The sequence below is a fragment of the Microchirus variegatus genome (assembly GCF_963457635.1).
Source record: "Microchirus variegatus genome assembly, chromosome: 5".
In the NCBI taxonomy this organism is placed as follows: Eukaryota; Metazoa; Chordata; class Actinopteri; order Pleuronectiformes; family Soleidae; genus Microchirus; species Microchirus variegatus.
In genome coordinates, this window is record NC_139806.1 from 2,810,780 (window position 1) to 2,836,713 (window position 25,934).

General features: G+C 41.1%; 2 protein-coding genes across 2 annotated transcripts; both read left to right on the plus strand.

Annotated features, from left to right (window-relative positions):
* Nucleotides 1-5,148: 5,148 nt before the first annotated feature.
* On the plus strand, nt 5,149-9,174 carry LOC310927060 (proenkephalin-A-like; the record flags this gene model as incomplete). Its single annotated transcript, XM_083889301.1, has 2 exons — nt 5,149-5,292; nt 8,572-9,174. The coding sequence occupies 2 exons, from the start codon at nt 5,149-5,151 to the stop codon at nt 9,172-9,174; spliced, it is 747 nt and encodes a 248-aa protein (XP_083745427.1).
* Nucleotides 9,175-16,496: 7,322 nt separating this feature from the next.
* On the plus strand, nt 16,497-22,817 carry LOC310926693 (low choriolytic enzyme-like; the record flags this gene model as incomplete). Its single annotated transcript, XM_083888877.1, has 10 exons — nt 16,497-16,556; nt 17,273-17,303; nt 17,402-17,467; nt 18,235-18,387; nt 19,526-19,646; nt 19,729-19,907; nt 20,429-20,510; nt 21,146-21,270; nt 21,433-21,490; nt 22,734-22,817. The coding sequence occupies 9 exons, from the start codon at nt 16,497-16,499 to the stop codon at nt 21,480-21,482; spliced, it is 867 nt and encodes a 288-aa protein (XP_083745003.1). The 3' UTR covers nt 21,483-21,490; nt 22,734-22,817.
* Between the last annotated feature and the right edge of the window lie 3,117 nt (nt 22,818-25,934).

The window sequence follows — 25,934 nt, forward strand, 5'->3', positions numbered from 1 at the left end:
AAGGGAATGGAGTTCGATATGACATGGTATCGGCCAGTGATTCTCAATTATATGATTATATTTATACATCTGTTTTGATTTACTTATGGATAATAAATGGAAGGGAATAGACTTAATGAACGAAAATAGAGAGAAGAGGTTTCTGCACATCCACACAGACTCTACTTAATCTAACTAATTACCCTGAGTGCACTTAACGGACCCTAGACCTTTTTTCACTGCATATTGTCCAGCATGTGTCAGATCCTGACCTTTAGGTTTGGATAAGGATGGTACACACAGTAATCCGGTTCAATCAAGAAAGACATGGGGGGGGGGGGGTCATGACTTATTTCAGATTGTACTGTGATGAAATGATTTATGGAGTCTCGTGCGAGGTTGATGTCGTGTTGTCTGAGCGGCAACAGCGTAAATCCTTCAGACACTTATGGTGATGGTGCTAAAGGACTTCCTGAGACTGAAGGATGGAGATTGATTCCCAACAGTGTAGATAAAAGCAGCTCAACTTGCTTCGAGATTTCTTGAAGGCCTTTCGCGTCTCCTCCAAGAGGCTTCTTCAGGTTTCTGAAGAATCTGCAATGATTGGGGTGGTGATAATATGCACGTTATACAACCTCCCTGATATGAATATAATGCATCAGGAGAAGGTTATATGGTCTGAGTGGACAGTACAAGTCCGGCCAATCTGAGTGAAATGTTCATTTGTAACTTCCTGAAAGTACACTCTTAGAAATAAAAGTGCTTAGTAGAACCAAATCAAGTTCTTCGGCTTGTCCTCATAGGAGAACCCTTTTGGGCTCCAGGTAGAACCTTTTTATAAAGGTTCCACCAGGAACCCTTTTAAAACCCTTTATTCAGGAAAGGGGTGTTAAAGGGTTCTCTGGGTTACTGGAACCATTAGTGTTACCAAGAACCCTTTAAGAAGCAAATGGTTCCAGGTAGAACCTCAGCCCTTGTGTATGTTCCAATTAAATGTCTGGTACGAATCTACTACTACCCATTGATCATGTGACAAAAACCTCCCAAAACATTTTCAATAAATCCAGATCTAATGGGTAATGGGCAAATTTGACCAAAAAAAAAATTCCAAAATTTGACCAAAAGGTAAAAAAAAATTCCAAAATTTGATGAAAAAGTCATAGGTAAGGATGTCGTTCAAAATTGTACAAAAAAAAAAAGTCCAAAATCTGATTAAAAAAATATATATATTTTTTTTATGTTGTCCATAAGTTGACAAAAAATAAACAATAAAAATGTGTCCAAAAAATGTCAAAAAAAAAAGTCAAAAATTTGTCAAACAAGTCTGAGGTTAGTATGTCGTCCAAAATTTGATAATAAGGTAAAAGAAACATTTGGAGCAAAGAGAGGAGGGTTTTTTTTCTATCTCTTCAAACATTTGGTGCCTACGATTTTCTCTGACTCTCTCCAGCGTAACGATAAAAATCTGTTTGTGTACGTTTTTTCCACAGTCAGTTAACAACACCTGAATGTCAGTGTAATTAAGGCTTTTTATGAACACTTACAGTTAAAAGACTCAATCTCAGCACTAATGGAATGCCTGAAGGAATGCGTCCAATCAAATTACCTGGTCCCAACCGGTCGGAACTAACTGTTAACTACAGCGCTGTGTTCATCACACTGTTGTTACACTAGAAATCCCTTGGGTTTTGGACCAGACCATGTTTGTTAGGGTTAGATAACACTGTACCTGTGTATCTTGTAGAGTGGAACATCCCCTAAAGATTGATTAACCGTGACTCAGTGTGGGCTCAATACAACAGAAAAAAACTAGATTTCCTCCATAATCACATCTGCAATTAGACGAGCCGTCACACAATGATGTGGCGTTAGTCTTAAACACACACACACACACACACACACACACACACACAGCTCATAACTGGCATTACAGGTTAATCTTTATTGAGGCTTTTGTTCCCGTCAAACAAGTGTCGGGAACAAACAGTGAAGCGCCGCAGCAGCGACGTTAGTGAAAACACCTTTTCTTAATTAAAGAGCTTGTCTTCGTTACACCTGCAGCGACGATAAGAGCCGTCTGTGTGCGTGAGATAAGACGTGGAGTGGAGTATTATTGTATTATTGTGAGTATTATAGAGCCATAAACAGTCGCTGGTGTGTGTTATTGCTGCAGCGCTTGAAATGAAAAACTAGCCTCTGCGTCTGCCGTCGTAAACGTGTTGGATCGACGTCGTCGTCGTCAGCCCCGTGGAGCGTCACACATCGCCGCTCTGTCGCGTTACCCTTATGATTAACATGAGAATCCTTTTTACTCGTCTTTGGTGCAACTACAGGAAAAGTAGTGCGCGGAGGCTCATGGTGGTCTACAGTGACGCCGTGGTGAGGTTGCTGCTTCAGTTCCCAGATGACACGGTGACCCTGCTCTGCAAACACATCTGATGATGTACAACTTTTACGAGTCGACCTAGATGATGAAAACAGCATCATAGGGTCTTCATCATAGGCCGAGGAAGAGCTGCTATCGGTGCTCGTCCAGGCTCAGAATACATTGACACGACAGCCTCTGTACCAATGTTGTCTAAAACGTCTAAATTGAATTAAATTGAATTTTTATTAGGCTAACTGTTAGGCTATACTTAGAGGGCAAGGCTAACTTTCCCTGTTGGAAACAGTTTTCAGACAACTGTTATACAACTGCTCCTGGTCTTCTTTCTTCTGCCTTCTTCTACCATTTTGTCCCTTTCACCACAACCGGCCGAGGCAGATGATGCACATCGAGCACATTTGGGTTTGGTTCTGACAGAGATTCTATCACAGATTTCTTCCTTTTAAAAGGTTGAGTTTTCCCCCTCAGTGCAGGGAGGCCACGACTGGCCTTATGCATTTTGGCGCCCGAGGAGTGATTTGGATTTATTGTGTTTTATTCAGCTCTGTTGCTAAAGACTAGCTTGGCCTGTTATCTGTCTTGATAGGTTGGGCGTCTCTTTACAGATGATTTCTTAGGTTTTTGCAACAGTTGTCACATGTGTGGTCACTACAGTGTGACCATGTTGTGTTGTGGTCGTTGCAGTCCACTTTGTGGTGTGGTGTGTTACTGCCGTTAGCATGAGGTCACTGCACAGATGAATGGACCTGGTGGTCGTGTGTGTTTTTAAATTGCATTTGTGTGACTTTTATATGTGTTTGAACATTTCGCTTTCAACAGAATCAAGCTTTCCTGAGCCAAGCTTGTTCAACGCGAGATAGAACGATAGAACGAACGCGATAGAACCTTTATAGAACGGTTCCCAGAAAGTTCCCCTAACATTACACTCTTAGAAATAAAAGTGCTAAGTAGAACCATATGAGGTTCTACCTAGCTTGTCCTCATAGGAGAACCCTTTTTGGCTCCAGGTAGGACCTTTTTATTAAGGTTCCACCGGGAACCCTTTTGGAGGGTTCCACCAAGAACCATTTCAAAATCCTTTATTCGGGAAAGTGGTTTTTAAGGGTTCTCTGGATCAATATGGTTCTTACTGGAACCATTAGTGTTACCAAGAAGGACCATTTTCGGAACCCTTATTTCTAAGAGTGTACTTGCAACAGTCTGGGAACATTAACTGTTGGTTGTGGGAACGTTCCCTGAAGGTTGTCCGCTTGGTTCTCTTGTGGTTGCTATGGAACGGTTTTCCTCCTGTGTGTGTGTGTGTGTGTGTGTGTGTGTGTGTGTGTGTGTGTGTGTGTGTGTGTGTGTGTGGTGAGTGGAGGTTGTCACGTCATCATCATCATCATCAACATCATCACTCTGTTGCCACAGTGACGTAAGCGCCTCAAACTACTTAAACGCTGTGGAGCTCCACATCTCCAGTGCGCACTGAACCCCCGGTGAGAGACTTCCTTTGGTCCGGTAATATCCCGGTACAACCGGAGACTGAGTGTGTGAGAGAGAGAGAGTGTGTGAGTGCGCTGATTGGCTGCAGCGCGTGCCACACCGGGCGCCGCGCGCACATATTAAAGTCGCTGCTCGAGCGCGAGCCACTCCACGGTTTCCCAAACTCCGCCGGTTCCCCCGAGGGCGCGCGCGCGGGCAAACGGAACTCACAGAGCGGCTTTTAATCCCGTTTGTAACAACAAGAGGTAAGAGATGAACTTTTAATCTATGACTGTTTTATTAACCGCTGCTTTCACACACACACACACACACACACACACACACACACACCTATTTTCATTGATTATTGGTTGTACACAGATTATAACGCAGACTCAGCAGAAAACAATATTATGACAAATTAGAGATGGATTTATACACGTGCTTCCAACACTGTACAACATACACACACATTCATAGAGATTATAGTGTATCAAATAGCTATAAGAGTGAATTATTTATATCTATATATATATATATAAATCCAAGTATTTGTAATCTCACGCTCTTAAATATCCATAATAATATTCATAATTAAAAATGCAGGATTTATTCATTTTATTGTTTATATTTTCTTCATAAAATTTCAAGAAAGTAAAAATAATTTAATTTTCATGTTAAAAAAATATAATTTAACATATATATAAAATATAAAAAAAATCAATTCATGAATTAATTCATGTGACATTTAAGTGATGACTGTTTGCAGCCCTGTATTTTAAATGTTATGAATCATGATAATTATAATAATTATTATTATTATAATAATGACAACAATTATCATCATAACTGATTCATCTGTCAATGTCTTGATTATTCGAGTAATTGTTTGTGCCATAAAATGTGGATCAGTGTTTTGTCCTCAAACTAAAGTGATTCAGATTTTATGAATTTAATAAAAAAAACAATAAAAAAAAAAACACAACAGGAAATATTCACATTGAAGCCGAGGCTGAAAAACCATGATGTTCTCAATTAACCGAGTCATTTTCTTTCTCCGTGAAATGTCAGAAAATATTGATCAGTGTTGTGAAACCCTGTCAATCAGTTTGATTGATTTCCTTTGTCGTACGGAGCAAAGAAACCAGGAAATATTCACATTTAAGACGTTTATTGTTCATTTAGCAATCGATTAATTGCTGCAGACAATTCTTATTTAATGTGATGCATAATCATAATATTAATAATAATATTAATAATAATAATAATAATAACAAAATGTCTGTTGTTGTCCTGCCTGTCCCCCCCCCCCTCAGTCCATGGCTGCCCCCCCTCACAGCAGCTGCATGTGGATGCTGGTTCTGGGTGCGTGTGCGTCACTGGCCGTCGCCACAGACTGTGGTAAAGAGTGTGCACTGTGTGTGTACCGTCTGCTGGGACAACAGTCCGGTTTCTCCCCGCTGGTAAAGTCACTGTCTTTGATTCTTTCTTCTTCTTCTTTTTTTAAAACTCTGCACGACGTCACATTTGTGGGGGGTCGTTGTTTGCTTTTCTTGTCTCGTCTCGTCCGTGAAAGTTGAACGCATCCACAGCTTCGTTTTGTAGCACACTGTCGAAGAAAAAATAGTGCTACGGCGGTTAGCGGCGGCAACGCTAACGCACGTTAACGCATGCCGCGTTTCCATGGCGACAGACCGGAAAAAGATGCGCGTGGCGGCATGTTTACGTGACTCCCGATTGTTAAAACGAGTCTCTGAAGTAACGCTAAACTTTAAAGACAGAGGCTCGCTCGTTCAAACGTGTGTTCAAATGTTCAAACGCTTCCCAGACTTTTGTCTAGTATCTACTGCCCTCTCTGGTCAAACACCAGCTACTGCATTCCCGGCTTCTTCTTGCGCCGCATGACGCGTTTCCATGATGGCAGGCGCGCGTGGTGTCATGTTTACGTGACTCCCGATTGTTAAAACGAGTGTCTGAAGTAACACTAAACTTTAAAAACAGAGGCTTGCTCCAGTTCGACTGTAGGCGCGCTAACGACGCTAAAGGAGCTAACGGAGCTAACTGATAAACGGTGCCTGGACTCCGGTGTCGCGTAAACCGGCACGTAAAAGTGACGTTGCGCGTGTCTTTTCCCGGTCAGTCGGCATGGAAACGCGCCATGCGGTAACGCTGACGCCGTTAACGTGCCCAGCACGAACCAAAAACATGTTCAAAATGTTCGCGAAAATGTTCAAACGCTTCCCAGACTTTTGTCTCGTATCTACTGCCCTCTCTGGTCAAACACCAGCTACTGCGTTCCCGGCTTCCTCTTGCGTCGCTGGCTCACTCTTTCGCCACCCGCCTATCCAATTAGACTCCTCCCCCTTTTATGAAGCCTAGAGGTAACCACCCCTCCCTCCTCGGGTTAAAGGGGGTTAGTTACCCTTTAAACGGCGTCATTATTTTAAGGAAAATACGTTCTTGGGCTGAAAGTGACCGCTTGATCTTTTTCGCGATTAATTGAGCACTTGTTTGCTCCATGAAGTGTCAGAAAATGAAAAAAAAATGATTTCTTATGGAGCAAATGAAAGAAGAAAATCTTCACATTTAAGAAGCTTGTGTCTTTTGCTTTGTCTTTCTAATCTTTCTAATCTAATGACCCTTTTTTTTTGTCTCCGTCGTCTTTCCGGTCTTCTCGTCCCTTCATGTCTTCTCTCATTTCCCCACCGTCTTTTTTATCTCTTCATCTTCTGCTCTCTGTTATTACGAGATGACGATGATGATGATGATGATGATGATAAAACCTCGTCTTCTGTCGACACTTCACTGCACCCACGTGGTTCAATAGAGGGAAATAAAATGACATTTAAATTTTTTTTTTGATTTTCTGTTTCAGCTTTCTCTTTGTGTGTCTATATATATATATGTGTGTGTGTGTATATAACGTATACATACATATATATGACATTTTTCATTTTATGGACCATACGGCAAATCAATTATTAACATATTAATGGATTTATGGAGAACAATTGTTAACCGCGACCCTGAGTGCAGCGGAGACGACTTCCATCCTCTAAAAAGGTTTACAACAGAATAGAATAGATTCTATTGAAATCAATATGAATGATTTATTCAATAGAATAGAATAGTAACATAATAACGCTGCTTCTGGTTTGTGCATTTTACTATAAAAACAAAAAAAGTCAAGTCATTTGAAAGGTTGTTATTATGGATGTACATTTATTGCATTCTGGTTTTGAAAAAATCTTACAATAATAAGTGAATATTTTCGTGAGGTCTTTTCACTCTGAACACCTTGCCGTGCACTTCCCCTCTTGGCCACCAGAGGCTGCTGCTGCTGCCCTCCACCCCCGTAACCCCACGGGCACCAATATGTCCTCAATTCAATTTTCCTCTTCATTAATTCTGTCTTCCGAAAGCTCAGCAAGAATCCACCCTGGCTGCCATCACTCAGGGAGGTTTTCTGATAGATGAAATAAGTGAAATCCAATGATAACACATGAGGGGGGGGGGGGGTGGAGTGAGCAGGACGCACAGCAGCAGCAGCCCCCCCCCCCCACGGCCTCACCTTTAGTCTGATTACACTCGTGCCACTGGGGCTTTATGAACACACTCAGCTAAAGGACGAGTGGGATAAGTGGGTTGTTTGGTGAGGGACATGCAGCGTTTATGGTAATGTGACGCTGTGACGGTGGCTGAAGCAGCGAGGTCCAAATGAGAAACTGTGTTTTATGTCTTGAAACAGATGCACTGGGTCGTTCTCACACAGCATCTGTTGACTCCCGACCTCTTTCTCATCAACAGTTTGTCTCTCTAACTCTAACATGTTCGAGTAAGAGCAGGGAACTGTGTGGGGGTTATATCTTCTGTTTAATATGTATAATGTATATTAATATTTTTTTTTGTATATTTGTCTGATTTCTTTGCTGATGTTTTGTGTGTTTTTGTTTGAATGGTCACCGTTACCATTGATATTAAAACTATTGCGTTATTGGACGACAAAAATGGTATGTCCCGTCAATAAATGCATGAAACAGGTCCTCAAAATGGTTTTTAAAACAACAAAAATGTGCCTTTTGTAATCATCAATAATCAACAATAAACGTCCAATGCCAAAAGGACTAATACATTTTGGAATACTATCAAAACATCTGTGAATTCAGTATCAACCAAAGCCAAAATGTTGCACCTGTTAAGGGTCATAGAGAAGGGTCTATGACCATGGTTCTCAAACTGTGGTGCGTGTACCACCAGTGGTACGCGAGCTTCCTCTGGTGGTACCAGAAATAGTGTTCCACTCTAATACCAGGGTATGTGATCCGAGTTTAATGCAAGGGTGGTGGACATGAGCATCCAGATTTTTTTACGCTGGATGCTGTTCCTGATGCAACCCTCCCATTTATCTGGGATTGGGGGTGGCACAAGGAGTACAAGGATTGTGCTCCCCCTTGTGGCTGGGGTGAAAGTAGGGTGTCCAAATAACAATGAGCAATGGGGATTGGGAAAACTGGCTCAGGGGTTCCCCAGATCTTGAGCCCTTGGCAAATCTTTGGTCACAAGCCATGTTTTCTTTCAGATTGGATGAGCCAAAAATTGCTGGCACAAAAACTGCAACTTGTACAGTGCCCTTCCCATCCCTTCCTTACCTAGTAACACAATAAAATGCAATAGAGCCATTTAGGACGCTTACAATGATCATAAAGTGACTGTGGAAACCTTTTTTTTTTATTTCCTTCTAGACATGCTCACTTGAGTGCGACGGTGGGTTGGACAGCCAGAAGCTCCGCCTTTGCCGGGACTTCCTGTTGGAGGAGGAAAACATCATGCCTCTGGACGCCGACCCGCGTCAACAGCAGGACCAGGACACGGCAGAGGTCATGATCTCAGACGGCGAGGACACAACATCACCGGAACACCTGCTGGCCAAGAAGTACGGCGGCTTCATGAAGCGCTACGGCGGTTTCATGGCTCGCCGTTCCTCCTCGCCAGAGGGGACGCTAGAGGGTCCTGGCACCCAGGATGAGGAGGAGAGTGTTCTCCTGGAGGTCCTAAAGCTCCTGAACGCAGCAGAGCATGGCGCCAAGGGGGATGGTCAGGGAGGCGAGGCGGCGGCGGCGAAGCGGTACGGAGGGTTCATGCGCCGAGCCGAAAGTGGGGTCGCACAGAGCGACCTGCTGGAGGCGGTGTTGGGCCGCGGGCTCAAGAAGCGCTACGGAGGGTTCATGAGGCGCGTGGGCAGGCCCGAGTGGCTGGTGGACAGCAGCAAGAGTGGGAGCGTGTTGAAACGGGCTTGGGAGAACGGCAGTGAGCTACAGAAGAGGTACGGGGGCTTCATGGACTAGGATGCCACAGTTATGACCCTTCAATCCCTCCATTCCCCCAACCAATAACCGTGTAGTCTGGACTTGTTGGTGTCTGAATCAGCTGCCCACTCCCTCTGCTAATTACATCATCTGGCTTTGTATAACGTACTGCTGCTGCTGCTGCCTCCTTCATTGGATCAGTTGGTCCTGTAGTTAAATGTAAAAAAAAAAAAAAAGTTTGACAGAAATTGTACACAAATCATTTTTGGTCTCGTTATGGTTTTGTTAATATTATTTATTAAAAGAATCTGTTGATTGAGGTATATTTGTTGTGTGTATTTTTTTGTGTGTGTCTGCAAGGATGGGGCAGCCCATGGATGAGCGCGAGGGAAATGTTTTCGCAGTTTGAATCCCTACCAGGGGCTCAGGCCACCCTGAGCATGGTACCCAAGCCTCATTGTTAATCGGACATTCCAAATTGACCCCAGCCACAGGGGCCGTTTTGCCACAGACCTGAAAGGTCTGGTTCGGTGCAGTATGGTACGTATTTCTTGGCGCTTCAATTGGGAATAACGCCAAAATAACCAGCCCTACTGTTCCATTCTTTGGCACCCTTCCCTTGGGGAACCAAAGTAAAATTGTGCGGTACGGTCGGCTCCACCCACGACAGCAGGACAAAAAGAGCTGCTGGTGACGTCTGTTGCGTCGCGTTCGATGCCGCCAATCTCACAGGTGTCCACTCATGTGCTGCACTTTATCATCTATTCTCCTCGAAGTGGGAAGATAGTTTAACCTCTTCTTCATGGTTCACAAATTATTTCCACCGGAACAAAACCACTTCTAATGAAGAACTACACTTCCCAGCATGCTTTGGGAACAAATTCCGGTCTAATTGATTATTACAGAGCGACATTAGATCGTTCTGATTAGAGAAGGGCGAATGTCTTTTGACTCGCTAATGAAGTGATTCACACGCATTTGGAGACCGGGGTCTGATTCTACCGGTTTAGAGGTTTAAAACGAGCTGTCAATCAGCCTAATTGACCAAGGTAAGCCAGAGCTATGGTGCTGCGTAACTGAAGACGCTGCAGAGTCACAGAGTTGTTATTACGCACTGCACAGGAAGCATCTATTAAAGGCGACTTATTATACTTTTTTTTTCAAAACAAGTTATTTTTAGATCTGTAGTGACATATAAATAAAATTAAATGGGTTTTTAATAATTTGATACCTAAGAAATCTCAAATGACACAGATGGTGCCAAACTGTGCCAAGAGTGAGAATGCCCAAACATCTCTTTACTAAAACCTCTGTAATTTCACTCTGCTTTATTTCAGCAGCATCAGACTTTGCACAGCTCATGACCTCCATGTGTTTTTAAGTTCCTACTGCATATTTTAAAGGTGATATTTGCTTTAAAATGCAATCTTTTTTTAGGCGAGAGAAAAAAAATCCTTCAGTTATGCTGTGTACCACATTTACTCTGACACAGTGACATCTACAGTGAAACTTACACCTCTGGTGGAATCTCACAAGTGTAATCTTTATTTTGATACCAAGATAATCCACATAGAGCTTGTAACTGCAGAGATTTACTCTATTTAGTTTGGGCATGTCATTTTAGAGCAGGGACTCCGAAAAGAGGGTCAGGGAAGAAGAGGTTAAGAAATCGACATCATGTTCTCCTGAAGTCGACCTCAAACTTGTGATTTAACCGGAAAATGTTTAATGAGGTTATAAATCGAGATCCATTCGGACTGACCTGTTCATGGCTTCAGGAAGAACCCAGAGACTATGTGTATGTCCATATATATATAATCCATGATTAGAAATAAAGGTTTGCCATATTTATGCTAGGGCTATGGCCTAGAAGAGAATCAGATTATTTGAAATAATGATCAAGCAATTCAGCAGAGAACACAGAAGCCCCGGACATGGATTTAGTTTGAGTTTCACACTGTAGATGGCAAGTAATATACAAAACTCACCTGTTAGCTTAGCTGTTAGCTCCACCGGAGTGAGTGTTCAACCTCATGTGATTCAGGGTATGGTACAAATATTTTCCACTTTATCTCTTCTAATCATTCTTAACCTGAATCAAACCTTTAACATGTAAACATAAATAACTAGAGGTTAGTTTGGATGATTGTTTACCTCCTTCAAACAACTGGTATTCGCCAATTATTATTGAGTTATTCAGAGTAAACGTTTAGTCCCTAAAACTTTATTTCTTATATCCAAAACGTTATTTTGAATGCCCTTTTAGCTTTAGTTTGACATGCTTTTATTTAAAATATGAGTGCACTGCAGTGCAGATACAAAATGCACATCAAAATAATGCACACAGTCAATGTAAAAAATAACAAATGCTGTCAAACATCACACAAACTCAACAAACTCACCAAATAAGAGACAAACACCAGACTCATTCCAGGGAAGATGACCTAAGCTAAATCTGTGTGTGGTGAGAGACGACCCGTGACTCAGCATGAGTCATTTTTGTAAATTGGGTCAAGTCCTCCCTTACTGAACACATTGAACTTTATAATTACAGTTTGTTTGAGTCTGTTATCGACTGATGGTCTCTGCATTCACACCCACACACTAAAAAAACCTGAGAGGAGGATAAGTCAAACAGATGATGATGTCCAGTGCCCACGCAGAGGACAAACGGACAATAGCAGCAGTTAAATTCACTGACATGATCCATTTCAGCTCCATTTTTAATCACTGACTCAACCAAGGTATTATGTTGCATAAGAATAGAAAAATGACTGCCATAAAAACATTGATACAGCAGGTAACACGCACCACTGCTCCTCTACTTCCTGTTTACATTTGCTATAAAAAAATAAAAACAGTTTTTATTGCAAGATAAATACAAATGGAGTCTTTTACTTCCACAACATTTGCTGCTACCACAAATGCCTGGAGCAGGTTTCCGTCATAAAGCCCTCGGTCAGGCTTGCGATGTGCCCGACGGCCGTGTCAGTGAGATATGGAGCGCAACATGGTACCGGTGTGTGTGTCGACAATGGACAACGACACAACGAACAGCAACACAACGGCAACAACAGGGGCTGCAAATGAGTGACACTTTCCTGACGCCCAATCGGTTGACCGTCGTGGGTCCAGCGCCACCCAAACCGTACCGTACCGTTACTCTGGTACCCCCAAGGGAATGGTACCAAAAAATGGAATGGTTGGGGCCGATAATTAAAAAAAAAAAAATGTGTACCATACCAAACATCTCATAAAGGCTTATGTTAGCCCTCGACTACTCCGTTCATCAAAGGATTGTCGTCTGGCGGTTAGGGTTACAGGTTAGGGTACATTACAGGTCAGCCTAATTATCGTACTGAAGGCTACGAAAAGTAATGCACATCGTTTTTGTATGCTTTCGCTCGTAATTTGCCCTTTATTTCCTAACCCTGTCCCTTTCCCTAACCCTACCTACCACCATAACCATAATGCGAGGTAGAGACCTGAAAAATCTCCATAATGACTGAGAAACAGAAGATAATCCGTTCACCGAACGCATTGCGCACTTGCGCTAGAGGGAGAGCATTTTTGAGATTGAGGGTTAAGCGAGGAATTGGAATTCACCCAAAGCCAGACCCATGAAAATATAACTTTTTGATGCCTGCAATTCAACAGAATTATTCATCAATCCAAAAGAGATATTTAGTTTCACTGGAACGATCTCAGTTTCCTCATGTTCCTCATACCTCTCAGCCGTCTCTTCATTTCTTTAACTGGATTATCTGAACCAGTCATTGGCATAAATTAGATGACAGACATCTGAGACTCTTTATCTTCTCCAGCTCTCCGATAAAACAAAAATGAATGAAAAAAACATCCATTTCCGTGGTTACACACTGTGTTGTTATTCTTGAACTTCAAACAGTTCTGGGAAATGTTTTACCGTGCAATCACATTTGTACCTTTGGACTCAGATAAGCTCAGGCGATTAAGTTAGCCCCGGAGTCACGTTCATGGTGAAGATGAAACTTTTACTATTATTATATACAGTTAAACTGACAAGATGTGATGATAGATGCCATAGCAATAATTAATTATCCTAATTATTATTTTGATCGCCCTAATGCAGGGGTTCTCAAAGTTTTGATACCTGAGGGCCAATTTAGGAATGAAAGAAATCCCATTTGTAATCATTTTAATCACCGGATTGCAGTTCTACAGTTTAGCGTTAAGTAATATAAGCGTTAATATAATAACACTTTATAATTTACTGGGTAATTACCCAGTATTTTGGCCATTGTTCATACCTTCTAATTACAGGTTAATACCAAGTAACACATTTATGTTACCATATATTTACTGGGTAAATAGCTAGTAATTGGGGGCTGTAGCTACCTGCTTATTACCAGCTTATAACCCAATAATACACTAAAATTCACCATATAGAAACCAGGTAAATACCCAGTATTTTTGTTTAAACTTATTGGTCTGTATCCAGTAATGTCCAATAAACATTTAACAAGCTTAGTACCTCCTGGATTAAAACTATCAACTGTAATTCATTGTGGGGCCGCCCCCCGCAGTGAATGGTTCTACTTAGCACTTTTAATTGTAGGCGACCAACAACCACTCACTCTTACACTCACGCCGACAGTCAAGAGGGTCCAATGTTGCCGAATCCCCCAAATCTGCGTGTCTTTGGACTAAAAAAAGAACAATTTGAATAAAACCGTTGCGGTGCAAAACATAATGTTCAAGGCTTGTTAATGTTTCACCGTGGTCGCCCACATGAATAAACAAAGTCTCTGAGGACAAACAGGACGATGAGGACAGTGAACAAAACACACAGAGCCTTTAAAAGCCGACCCGTTTACTCGTCTCTCTCTATTCTCCGGACTGAACCAGAGCGTGTGTTTGTTTTCTGTCTGGAAGCAGATGATCTGTGCTGTGAAACAGGCGGCGGCACCGCTGCTGCTGCTGCTGCTGGCGGCCGCGGCGGTCCTCGGCTCCGACGCCGACCCGAAATGTGACGGCCTGAACAAGATGCTGCCCAGAGAAGACCTGCACAAGATCTTTGGCCACTGGATTATGGTCTGGTCCCTGAGTGACAATCCTCAAGCCTGGGACATGTTCCCAAACATCACCTCCTCCCACACCGAGTTCCTCCTCCTCGCCGACAACAAAACCATCATGTTCACCGAGGGCAACCTTCAGGACAATGCGTCGTGTACCATCTACAGTGCCAACATGTCCGTTGACGCCAATCATTCGGACCACCACAGACTCTTCACCGAATCCTCCGTAGTGTACGTGGATGGAGTCGTTCAGCCGTACCAAGAAATGGGCGTCATGGATCTGTACGAGAGCCAGCCCGACTCCATGATGCTGGACTACAAAAGCAAAATCGGCCGTTTCCTGATCTTCTACAGGAGGGAGGGGCATCACTCAGACGTGGAGGCTTTGACCGCGGCTCACAAAGATCACCAGCTCAGAGCCAAGTGTCTGGGTTACCCCGATTACCGGCCGTACATCTATGAAGGCGTCTCACGTTTCTGTGATCAGAAAGTTTGAGAGTCCGAGTGAACAAATGTCTAAGTGCAGCGTCTGAAATAAACACAAAAATGATAAACATGACTGTGTTTTTTTATTATTATTATTACCAAAGCTTTATAGGCATGACTCTCAAAGGCCTGGTTTGACTTCTGGTGCAACATATACATCAAAGTTGTGTTTTATTTACTTGAGATAGATCTAAATTGCTATAGATAGATAGATAGATAGATAGATAGATAGATAGATAGATAGATAGATAGATAGATAGATAGATAGATAGATAGATAGATAGATAGATAGATAGATAGATAGATAGATAGATACTTGGCTAGCTAGCTGCATTTTCTTGTCATCTACAATGCTAACTTGCTCGCTAAAATAAGATATATATATTTACAGATTATTTTTGCATCATACAGATTATTATTATGTCAATAATGTCACGTTGCTCCACTCCTACACTGTCGGATGTTTCTTCCTAAGCGTTTGTTCCTGTCTTTGTAAGACTTTGCAAAACTGTGTGTTAACACATGCGTTACACACACACACACACAAACAGGCGGTTGCGACTGCAGACCTCAGGTTTTCTGCACACAGGGTCTTGTGTAAGTGAGCGACATGAATGCAGTTGGACTTCACTGTCCAGGCTGAAGGACACTGACCCGGTATAAACACTGATGCAGCTACACAAACGTACAAAATCTAAACACAAGTGTGTGTTGATGTGTTGGTTTGTGAAGTGAAGGCTTCACACTTTTACAGGCAGCTTTTTCAACGTATGCTTTGGTCACATTTTAAGCGTTACAGGTGTGATTTTAATTTAATTTAATTTAATTTAATTTAATATTTTTTTTTTAAAAGCGTTTTTTTGTGTGTGTGTTTTTGTTTCATTGCGACAATATTTAATTCACTGATGTTATTTGATAAAATGATGATAATATATATATTTTTTAAGTAATTCATGGGTTGTTAGATAATCTAGGATTACAGATTATTAAATTCAACATATACATATATACACACACATATATATATATACACTGTTTATAAGACATGTATATGTATACATATATATATACATACACATACATATATACACACATATGTATATATATACGTAGACATACATAATTATATATACATACTTATATACGTACACATACATATATACACACATATATTAAACACGCATATATACTGTATATAACACACACACACGCATACACACACATATATATATATATACACTGTATATAAGACATGTATATGTATACATATATATATACATAATCAATCAATCAATCTTTATTCCAGACACAATAGCGGTCCATAGACATACACATACATATATACACACATGTATATATATACGTAGACATACATATATACACACATACATAATTATATATACATACTTATATACGTACACATATATTAAACACACATATATACTGTATATAACACACACACACGCATACACACACACATATATATATATACATATATACACACATACATATACACACACATTATTACATTTGATTAAAAGTTAATTATTATTATTTGTTACAAATAGTGTAACGAATAAATAAATGAATAAATACTATTGAGTCACTGCAGAGAAGCACCAACACCACAGACCACAGATTTATTTTTAAGAAATAACTGCCACTTCCAGTTTTTTAAGGCGACTTTGCCAACACGCGCGCGCCGAGCAGAAAACACGTTACCATTTAAGGACGAAGTCAGACGACTTTGTTGGGTATATAAGTCTGAACTGTCCTCTCTGTTTCCCACTGGTCATCTTTTGTTTTTCTGCAGCAGTCATGAGCGTTTACTCTGCTGTCGTGACTCTGATCGTCTGCACCGTCGGCTTCTCTTCACAGGTCAGGACCAACTCTGTCATTACTATCATCATCACCATGACTTATTTATGCGTTTATTTATTTACTTTGTGGTTATTGAACATTCATATTTTATTGTATCATGTTATTTGTTCATTATTTATTGTTTTTCCTTGCATTATTTTCATCATTACATTACAGGCAAATTATTGTAAAAGTTGTTTATATCCAAAAATGCAATAAATATGTTCAAATATCATCAATTTTCTGTCCAATATTACATTGCTGATAGTCGAAGAATTACATATAAATAAAAAAAAATGTACTTAATTTTTATTTGCAAATATTAATACTTTTTTTTTTCTACAATAAATCCTAAAATTTTAATTTACCTAAATGTATAACCTAGATTAAAATAAGTCCCATATGACTCGGTACCAATCATGTGATGATGTTACACATAAAAATGAATTAAATTTAAAGCACATCTCACATTGAATTATATAATTAATGTCTTTTTTATGTACATTTTTTTTTTTTTTTTTACAAATACTGAATTGCAATAAATGATGTAGACTTCAGACTAATATAATCTAATCTAATCCAGTCGTGCAAACGACAGACGGCACTTATTTTTCACTACATTTAATTTCTACTGAATTAGTTTTCCCACAAAAATTAACGTCAAATCTCTGCTTGAATTAAAGTGTCCACATCCACCGAACTGTAAACACTTTTTATTCTGTATATTGTCACAGGCTTCTCTGGAAAAGAGTGAAGAATACTCTGGTAAGACTTGATTATACTTATTAAAACAAAAAAGTGGCAGAAAAATGACGGACGACACGTGAACAAAGTGTTTCTTCTTCTTCTTCTTTTCTCCACAGGCAACAATGTAGAAGACGATGATTTCAGTGTGTCCACGCTGTTAGAGAAGGCCAACGCTAATCTTGGTATGTACCAACATACTCAAGCTCACATGACATGAGCTTTAGGCTTGTTAGGGAGGGGCCAGTCCAACTGTTATAAAAAAAAAAAAGTTATACCACGATATTCCATCATCAACAATATCTGTAATAATATTTTACACAATGTCTAAATAAAGGTGCTGATGCCTGACCATTACACCAACAGGGACTGTACCGACTTATTCAATGGAGTTGGTCGCTTCTTTTGTAGCTTCCACATTTCCTGGGTTTACTTAGCATTTTTATTTCTAAGAATGTAGAGCATTGATGAGGTCAGATGAGAAGACCTGTCTCGCAATCTCTGTTCCAGTCAAGTTCTTCCACATAAAAAGTCAAACCAGTCCTTGCAGTTATGTTGAAATAGAAAAGGGCCTTCCTCAAACTGTTGCCACAAAGTTGGAAGCCCTGCATTGTCCAAAATGTCTTGGTGTGCTGAAGGGGTAAGATTGTCCTTCATTGGAGACAAGGGGCCTGTAGCCCAAAGCTTAAAAACAGCCTCAATTCAACAAATAACAGGTGTGACCAACTGCTTTTGTCCAAATAGGGAATTTAGTCATTTCACAAAAGCCTCAGCGAGTAAAATCTACTTCTGCTTTTCCATCTGAAAATGCAAATATGTGAGCTGCTCGTTCTCATGCACCATAAAGACAATCAGGGATTTGGTGTTGATTATATGCGACAGCCTCATACAATCACGCTTACTGCAGATTAAAACACCCAGTGTCATGTTTGTTTGTTTGGTTTTTTTGCAGGAAAGAACCTGGATGAGCCTCTGGTGCTGTTTGGAGACATTGCAGTTCCCACAGGTTTCGAGAACGCTGATCCCTGCACGGCACGCGGCTGCCTGTGGCCAAAAGCCTCTGACGGAAACGTCTACGTGCCGTACCGTATCTCATCAGCCTACTGTAAGTACAAGAGCAGGCCCGGGGTTAGGGTTAGAACAGTGGTGACCAATCGTGACCAAACACAACAACTACCAATTAAGTGAGCCTCAGGGTTAGGGTTCTGCAGGGACAGCTTCGCATCACAATAACGTCTAAGCTGTAATCTGAGACAAACAAACACTGTGTTTTTGTAGCTTTTAAAACACAGTTTACGATGCACAATTACAGCAACAAGCCCGTCGGCAGATTCCAGACGAGATGTTGTCCAGGATGTTTTGGGCGTGCGTGCAGCGAGTCAGAGATTCCCAATCTCAGGTCATTTGAGTGAAATGTTGTCTGTCTGAGCATGAGCGAAACCTCTGGGCAAACCACAATGTGCTTGAAATCACTTAATGTTAATGACAAGCTCAGAAAAAAAGCAGGGGCAGTAGAAGCGGCAGTAGATGTAGTAGAAGAACAAGTACATTTGAGTGAAAGAAGTTTATGTCGTAATTGAAGGAATACAGAGTTGAAAGTGAAGTACAGCTGCCACAGATTCAATGATTCTTAATGAAATGGAAGCAATTGCAATTGTTGTATTTGACACTGATGTAATTTTACCAGCAGTAGTAGTAGTATTAATTGACGTAATATTAGTATATGAGTAGAAGTGATATCAATAATAGTTGTAGTAGTAGTACTAGTATCATAGCAGTGATAATCCAATCAATCCACTTTATTTGTATAGCACGTTTTAATCAATCAATCAATCAATCAATCAATCTTTATTTATATAGCCCACAGTTTACAAAACATAGTTTGTCTCAGGGACTTCACAGGGTTGGTAACATCCTCTGTCCTTAGACCTTCGATCAGGGTAAGGAAAAACTACCAGGGAAAAAACCCTTATAACAGGGAAAAAAGGTAGAAACCTTAGGGAGAACCACAGGTGAGGGATCCACAGGTGTGGGATCCACTCCCTGGACGGACAGACGTGCAGTAGATGTTACCCAAAACATACAATACATAATGAAAAGAATAAAAACAACAAAGTTACCAAAGTGCTGCACGACAGCACAAACCATAACCATGACAACAGACAGACATAGCTGCAGTTACAGACATTACTAGATCTTGTAAAATGACAAACGATTCCTTTCTTTTCTCCTTTAATTCTCAGCCCAAAGAGAGCGAGACACCATCGTCGAGGGTCTGCGCTCGTTTGGCCGGTCCACCTGCATCCGCTTCAGCCCCTTACAGAGAGGACAGAGGGACTTTGTAGACATCCAGTCCATGTCAGGGTATGAACCGACGGAGTGCTCATACACCCTTATCTGTTATCTTAAATGAAGAGGCTGAATGTGTCATGTTCTCCGTCGTCAGGTGTTTCTCATTTGTCGGGCGTCGGGGAAACGGTCAGGTGGTGTCTCTGAGTCGCAGGGGTTGTGTTTTCCAGTCGATCGTCCAACACGAGCTCCTCCACGCCCTGGGCTTCAACCACGAGCAGACACGTTCCGACAGGGATCAGCATGTTCGCATCCAGCTGGAGAATGTCATTCGCGGTGAGTCCTGTTACAGATAATCCTCTTTAACTACAGCTTGCAGGATGGATGGAATTTGGGTGCCTTGCTCAGGGGTAGCACAGCCCTTGCGCCTGGCAGGGACGCAAGTGAAGTTCTTGTAGTTTAGTCAGGCTTCCTTCTTTTTGAGAACAACAGGTGTTGAGACGATGATGCAGAATGAAACTCCGTGACACAAGACTTTTCACCAAACAAAGACGACTTTATTCTCTTACAAGTCAAGTGTCAATCCCGAGTACTGCAGCTCGCTTGGGAGAGTTTCAGCCAAATTCCCCAGAAGCACTAACCCCCCGTAAGCAAGACCCCACTTCTTTAAGGGTATCTGCTCATCCTGATATACATCACATCTTGCCCATATTAGGTCTTCTGGCTTCAGACTCTGTATGTGCGACTGCTGCATTTGCTGCCGACACAACTCCAGCGTCAGTTGGAAACTGGCAACGACAACTGTGTGAGTGTAAAATGAAGCCCTCAATGTGCTCGGCTTGTTTGTTCCCCTGCAGGTATGGAGGGGAACTTCAGGAGGATCAACACAAGAAACCTGAACACTCCATATGACTACAACTCTGTCATGCACTACGGAAGGTAGCGTCCCACTCTAATAACTAATAACAATTGTTACGGAAATGTTGTATTAATATTATTATATAAATATAATAGTATGACCTGCAGTGACCTAAGATCAAGAGACAATTTGCTATTTTGTTGAACAACAGTTGGAGACACAGGGGTTTGAGTCGTAAACACCTTATCTTCCTCTTTCCCTATGGGGGGTCTACCTGATTCCCTCTCTTCCCGTAGGAGGGGGGGATTCTTCTTTTGTCCTACTTTGTCTGTGTGGGGGGGGGGTCGTTAAGTCAGAGAACACACCCACAAGACAGGTTAACTAGAGACATTTTCCATTGTGTCTTCACAGGGTGACTGAATCTGTAAGTTGCTTTGTGATTGCTCTTCTTGTACAAGAATAAACTCTTGTTTGATTCCTGAGCTCCAACTTCCATCTTTTACAAAATTATTTTGACAACAATAATATAATATATCATTGCAATGGTGAAATATCAGGCTATGTTCAGAGATCAGGCAAATCAGTCATTTTGGTAATGATGTAAGCATGCTGAACTCTGAGAGCTGGTGCATAGATCGCCAGATTTGTTTCTTACAAGTTGGTTGAGACCAAAACTAAAATGTTGAAGGAAAAAAAAAACATTTCTGCTCCACAGGTTTGCTTTCTCAAGCAACCGGCAGCCGACCATCATTCCCACCCCCAACCCCAACGTTGCCATTGGCAGAGCCAACCAGATGAGCGCAACCGACATCCTCCGCGTGAACCGCCTTTACCAGTGCAGTACGTACCCGTTTCACACACACAACTGAATACTCTTAACTCTCAGAGTCCAAGATTCGTATTCGTCGTTGTCTTTGTTTACTAACATCATTGAAAATGAACGGAATATTTTCTCAGGTGGAACTAGGGATAACAATTGTGTTTGTCTTAATTTAATTGCAGATTCAAACGCCTACAAACGTGACTGGAAGTCAGTGCAGAAAGAGCAATAGTAACCAAAGTAAGTCTCATCCTCCGTGGTTCGTTTTATTCTTCATTTTTAAGTCTCTTGATGGTTTGGCACCATCTTACCGTCTTCTTCTTCACGCCACATCCTTAGTGCTGAGGTCAAATAAAGCCCAATTTATACTTCTGCGTAAAGTGCTCTGCGTAGGCTACGTAGAGACTCTGCGTCGACGCAGAGACTGTCGAAGAGCCTCTGCGTCGTCTCCGTCTGCACGAAATATTTTTTAAGTGTCCGTCACTCCGTCAAGGGACAACGGAGACGGCAAGAGCTGCGATTGGTCCTCAGGACAGGCCGAGCGAAGCTGCTCTGTGCCGGCTCTCAGTGCGCTCCGGGCGTCCTGACAGAGGCGGAGCTGATCCCCGCCGATAACGCCGCTGCCGAACTATAAATACGTCATATCTATACACACACAACACATGTTTAGACTCTAAATGGCCAATTTCTCGCCTCAAATTATCTTAAAACTGTGTTCCGTCACACAGAAAAGTGAGAAACGGCCACTGTTTCAACAACAACAGTCTTTCTCTCTCTTTCTTTCTCGGACGCCATTGCTCACTGTAGCCAGAAGCACAACAACCTTGCGCAGCGACCCCTACTGATCGGGCGGGAAATTGCAGCGAGTGTCCGTCACCACGACGCAGAAGTATAAATGCTCGAGGCGTCTACGTGGTGACGCAGACGGATAACGCATACGCAGTCGGAGAAGTATAATGTGGCCTTAACAGGCTGCTTTTAGATTTTAACCAAAATCGGGCCTTTTCTGTAGCTGCCACCAAACTATGGAACATTTTGACACTTTTAAAGACCCACCTCTTCTCCTTGGCCTTGACTGAAGCATAATAGTCAACCCGGACACTTGATGTTTTATACCTTTTATGTTGCTGTGCCTTTAACTGTACAGCACTTTTGGTCAACCCTGGTTGTTTTTAAAAGTTGACTTGAACAAACACTGACCTTATAAGGACCAGTCGTCCTCACGGAGACCAAAACCTGGTGTCAATGAGACAGAACCTCCTTTTCTGAGGAACTGGTCAGGTTTAAGGGCTAAGTTTTTTAATTGTTAGGTTAAGGTTAGGTGTAAACTGGTCTTTGTTTTGACTGACCCACAAAGGGATTAAAAAGGGTAACAGTGCGAACCTGTGTGCATAGCTATACTTATTTTTCCTGCTTAAATACACAACAACATAATTGCACACTTTAATAACAACCACTCATCTCTTTTTTTCCCGCCCGACAGAATTGAGAAGAAAGGAAGATAAATGCAGCTTCATGATCACGACTCGGAAATGAATTCTGTGCTTTAACCTGCTTTGAGTCTGAATGTGATTCACTTTAATTGTTGCTTATGAAATTAATTGAAAATGAATGAAATGTCGCCGTGCAACGATGTCGTCATATGTATTTGTGGCTGATTATTAACTGCTAACTAAGCTTGAATGCTGAATAAATAAGGCATATTCCCACCCTCAGCCTGTGTGTGTGTGTGTGTGTGTGTGTGTGTGTGTGTGTGTGTGTGTGTGTGTGTGTGTGTGTGTGTGTGTGTGTGTGTGTGCTACTACTTGAACGATCACAAAGTCAACCTGCATTTGATTAAACAAAGTCCAATTTGTTTGTTGAACCAGAAACAGGTTCCAGAGTAAACACAGATGATCTTATATAAGTATATAAATATATATATGCATATACATATATTTACATGGGGTTAAAACAAACTCTTCTGTCTTTGTTCCACACACAGCGTCTTCTGTGAATGCGAGCGGATTCTATAAACGAATCGGCAAACTTTGTCTTCACGACATCGGGCGGTTGAGCTGGAGATTAATTGTCGTCATTAAACGTTAATCTCAATTCTCGATCTTGCCATCGAGTCTGGGTTTGGACAAATGATATGAGCCGCGAGAACTTTAAATATGAACCGTTCAATCACAACACGGTGACGGTGAAACTTGAGGGATTTAATGATAAGTAACTAATGGAGGAGTCAATCGTCTGTTTTAACTCGTGAGTTCAGCTTGCTCCTGGATACATATACATATATATATATATGTATATATATATATACATATATATATATACATATATATATATATATTCAAGACACGATAATATATGAGACACAAAAACAAACCATTCATCTCCATGTTTGAGTAAACTTTGTTGAGGTAATGGTAAATGTAAACCGCTTAAAATTAACTTTATACCTTATATTTTCACTATGGGTTTATGCACAGACTGTAAAAGTGTAAATTAAATATTTGTATTAGTAGGAGCGTTAATTCTTTGAAATAGCTTGAAATTGTGTTGCCAAAGATCTAAAATGACTGATATCAGCAGATAGTCCAGTTTGTAAGAAACACTGCTGTTATAAACCCTGCACACACAGAAACAACAACCACCTCTAACTGTGCTGCTCTCACATCACATTTATTTTCCCCCTACACTTCCCGGCTCCTCTGCTTCTAAAGTGCTCTCGACGTCCGGCCTGCAACTGCATTTAAAGACAGAGAGTGATCGATTAGAAAGCAGAAGCAGCTGTGACAATCAACTCACCTGCAACTGCTGCCACTAAACACCTCCACTCCTCCCTGTCCTCCTGCAGCTGACTGCCAACCACACCTTACCTTCACAATCTAACATTTTCTTCCAAAATAAAGCCTCATAAAGTCTCACACGAGGCGGGTTTCAAATCTGATCTGATTTTTGAAAACGTAGGAGACCAAAGACAACCGTGTAACTGATCGTCAGTGTTTTAATCCTGAGAAAGCACAGACTAGTTTAATCCAATTCAATTTAATGTATGTCTATAGTGCTAAATCACAACATACATTATCTCAAGGCTCTGTGCATATCAGGGGGTAAAAACCTATACAATATTAAAGAGAGGAGAGAAACCCAACAATTCACACAATAAGCAAAAACACTAGGCATTAAAAGATGAGCGGCCATCTGCCTAGACAGGTTGTGGTGAAAGGAAAAATGGGGGACCGTGACGACATGTTTATAGAACGACAATGTCATTAATACAATCTTAATCTGTGTTGATAGAATAATATTTGAAACAAAACTAACCTTGCAATTTGAAGGATTTATGTCTCAGCAGCAGCAGCAGCAGCGCGTCATATTTCCGGCAGCGGCGGACTGATTCCACTGCCGGAAGTATAGTGCTGAGAAAGTAGTCCCTCAAAAATTAATGCGATGCGATGTTAGTTTTGTTTCAAATATTATTCTATCAACACAGATATGTACATCGATAGTCTGCCGTTACAATAGATTTGCCTCAGGTGCACTGTGGAGTCAGTATGAGTGTTTTTAATGCCATGCTAACATGTATCATTGACTTGCGCTAGCCATAGCATCAGTGAACTCGGGAACTAGAAGAACTGAATCAAATTTCTTGAAAACGTCTCCAGACGTCTCCATCACACCGACTGAGTTGGAAAATAGGTCTTACGTCCAAAATTCCGAACTATCACTTTAAGGTGCACATTTTGCACTTTAATCTTTATTCAGCTCCTAGTTAGCTTCCACAAAGTGGTTGCAATTTTCCCTGGGGTCCACACAAATGCAATAACACATTCTAAATTAAAAAAAGAGCACAAACACTGAAATGAAAAATCATAAAATGACAGAGTGACAATCATCCCTGGACTCACTATAACAACCTCACCACACAACACAGTCAGTGATTTCAGCTCCACACCACGTTCTAAAACATTACAAACATTAAACACAGGCCCCATCACCAAAGAGAAAACACATGAGCAGTCACTGTGACAAAAGCCCAGAAACAACTTTCAACAATCACATGTTCCTGCAGCACAGACAGGAAACAGGACACAAACTACTTTATTAACAGATTATTAACAAGGCCGTCAGAGATGGAAGACTTCACACCATTCACGCAACAAGCATCTGGCGTCCTCTGTTGGTCATAGTTGCAAGTACAAGAGCGGAAACACAAACAGAGTTAAGTAATCACACAAGTGGGAACTTGACAGGAAATGAAGAATGACACCAGGGACTATCAAAACAAAAGTTTCTCTAAATGGACGTACTTAAGACTTACCTGACCTTTATTTTTTAGTCTCCTTTAGCCACGTTTTTATTATTTTTCTCAGCACCTGTTTTTGTACTAATTTACTTATCTATTTCATTTTATCTGAAACTATCTATGTTTTTATTTTACCTCCTGTTATGATTACCTTACAGTTTAAATGCATAATAAAACACATTTAGCATGTTGCCTTTCAATGGTTTTATCTTATCAGAATGCTTTTAAAGCTCATGCACTGTGCCAACTTTATATTGATTCATTTACTGATTGTGCCATACTGTTAATAATATTAACATAATAGTCGTATTGATTCATTTCTTAATCAAAATTGATTTATTTATATAGTACGCGCATGAATGGGCGTCGTGAATTGGAAGTGGGAGA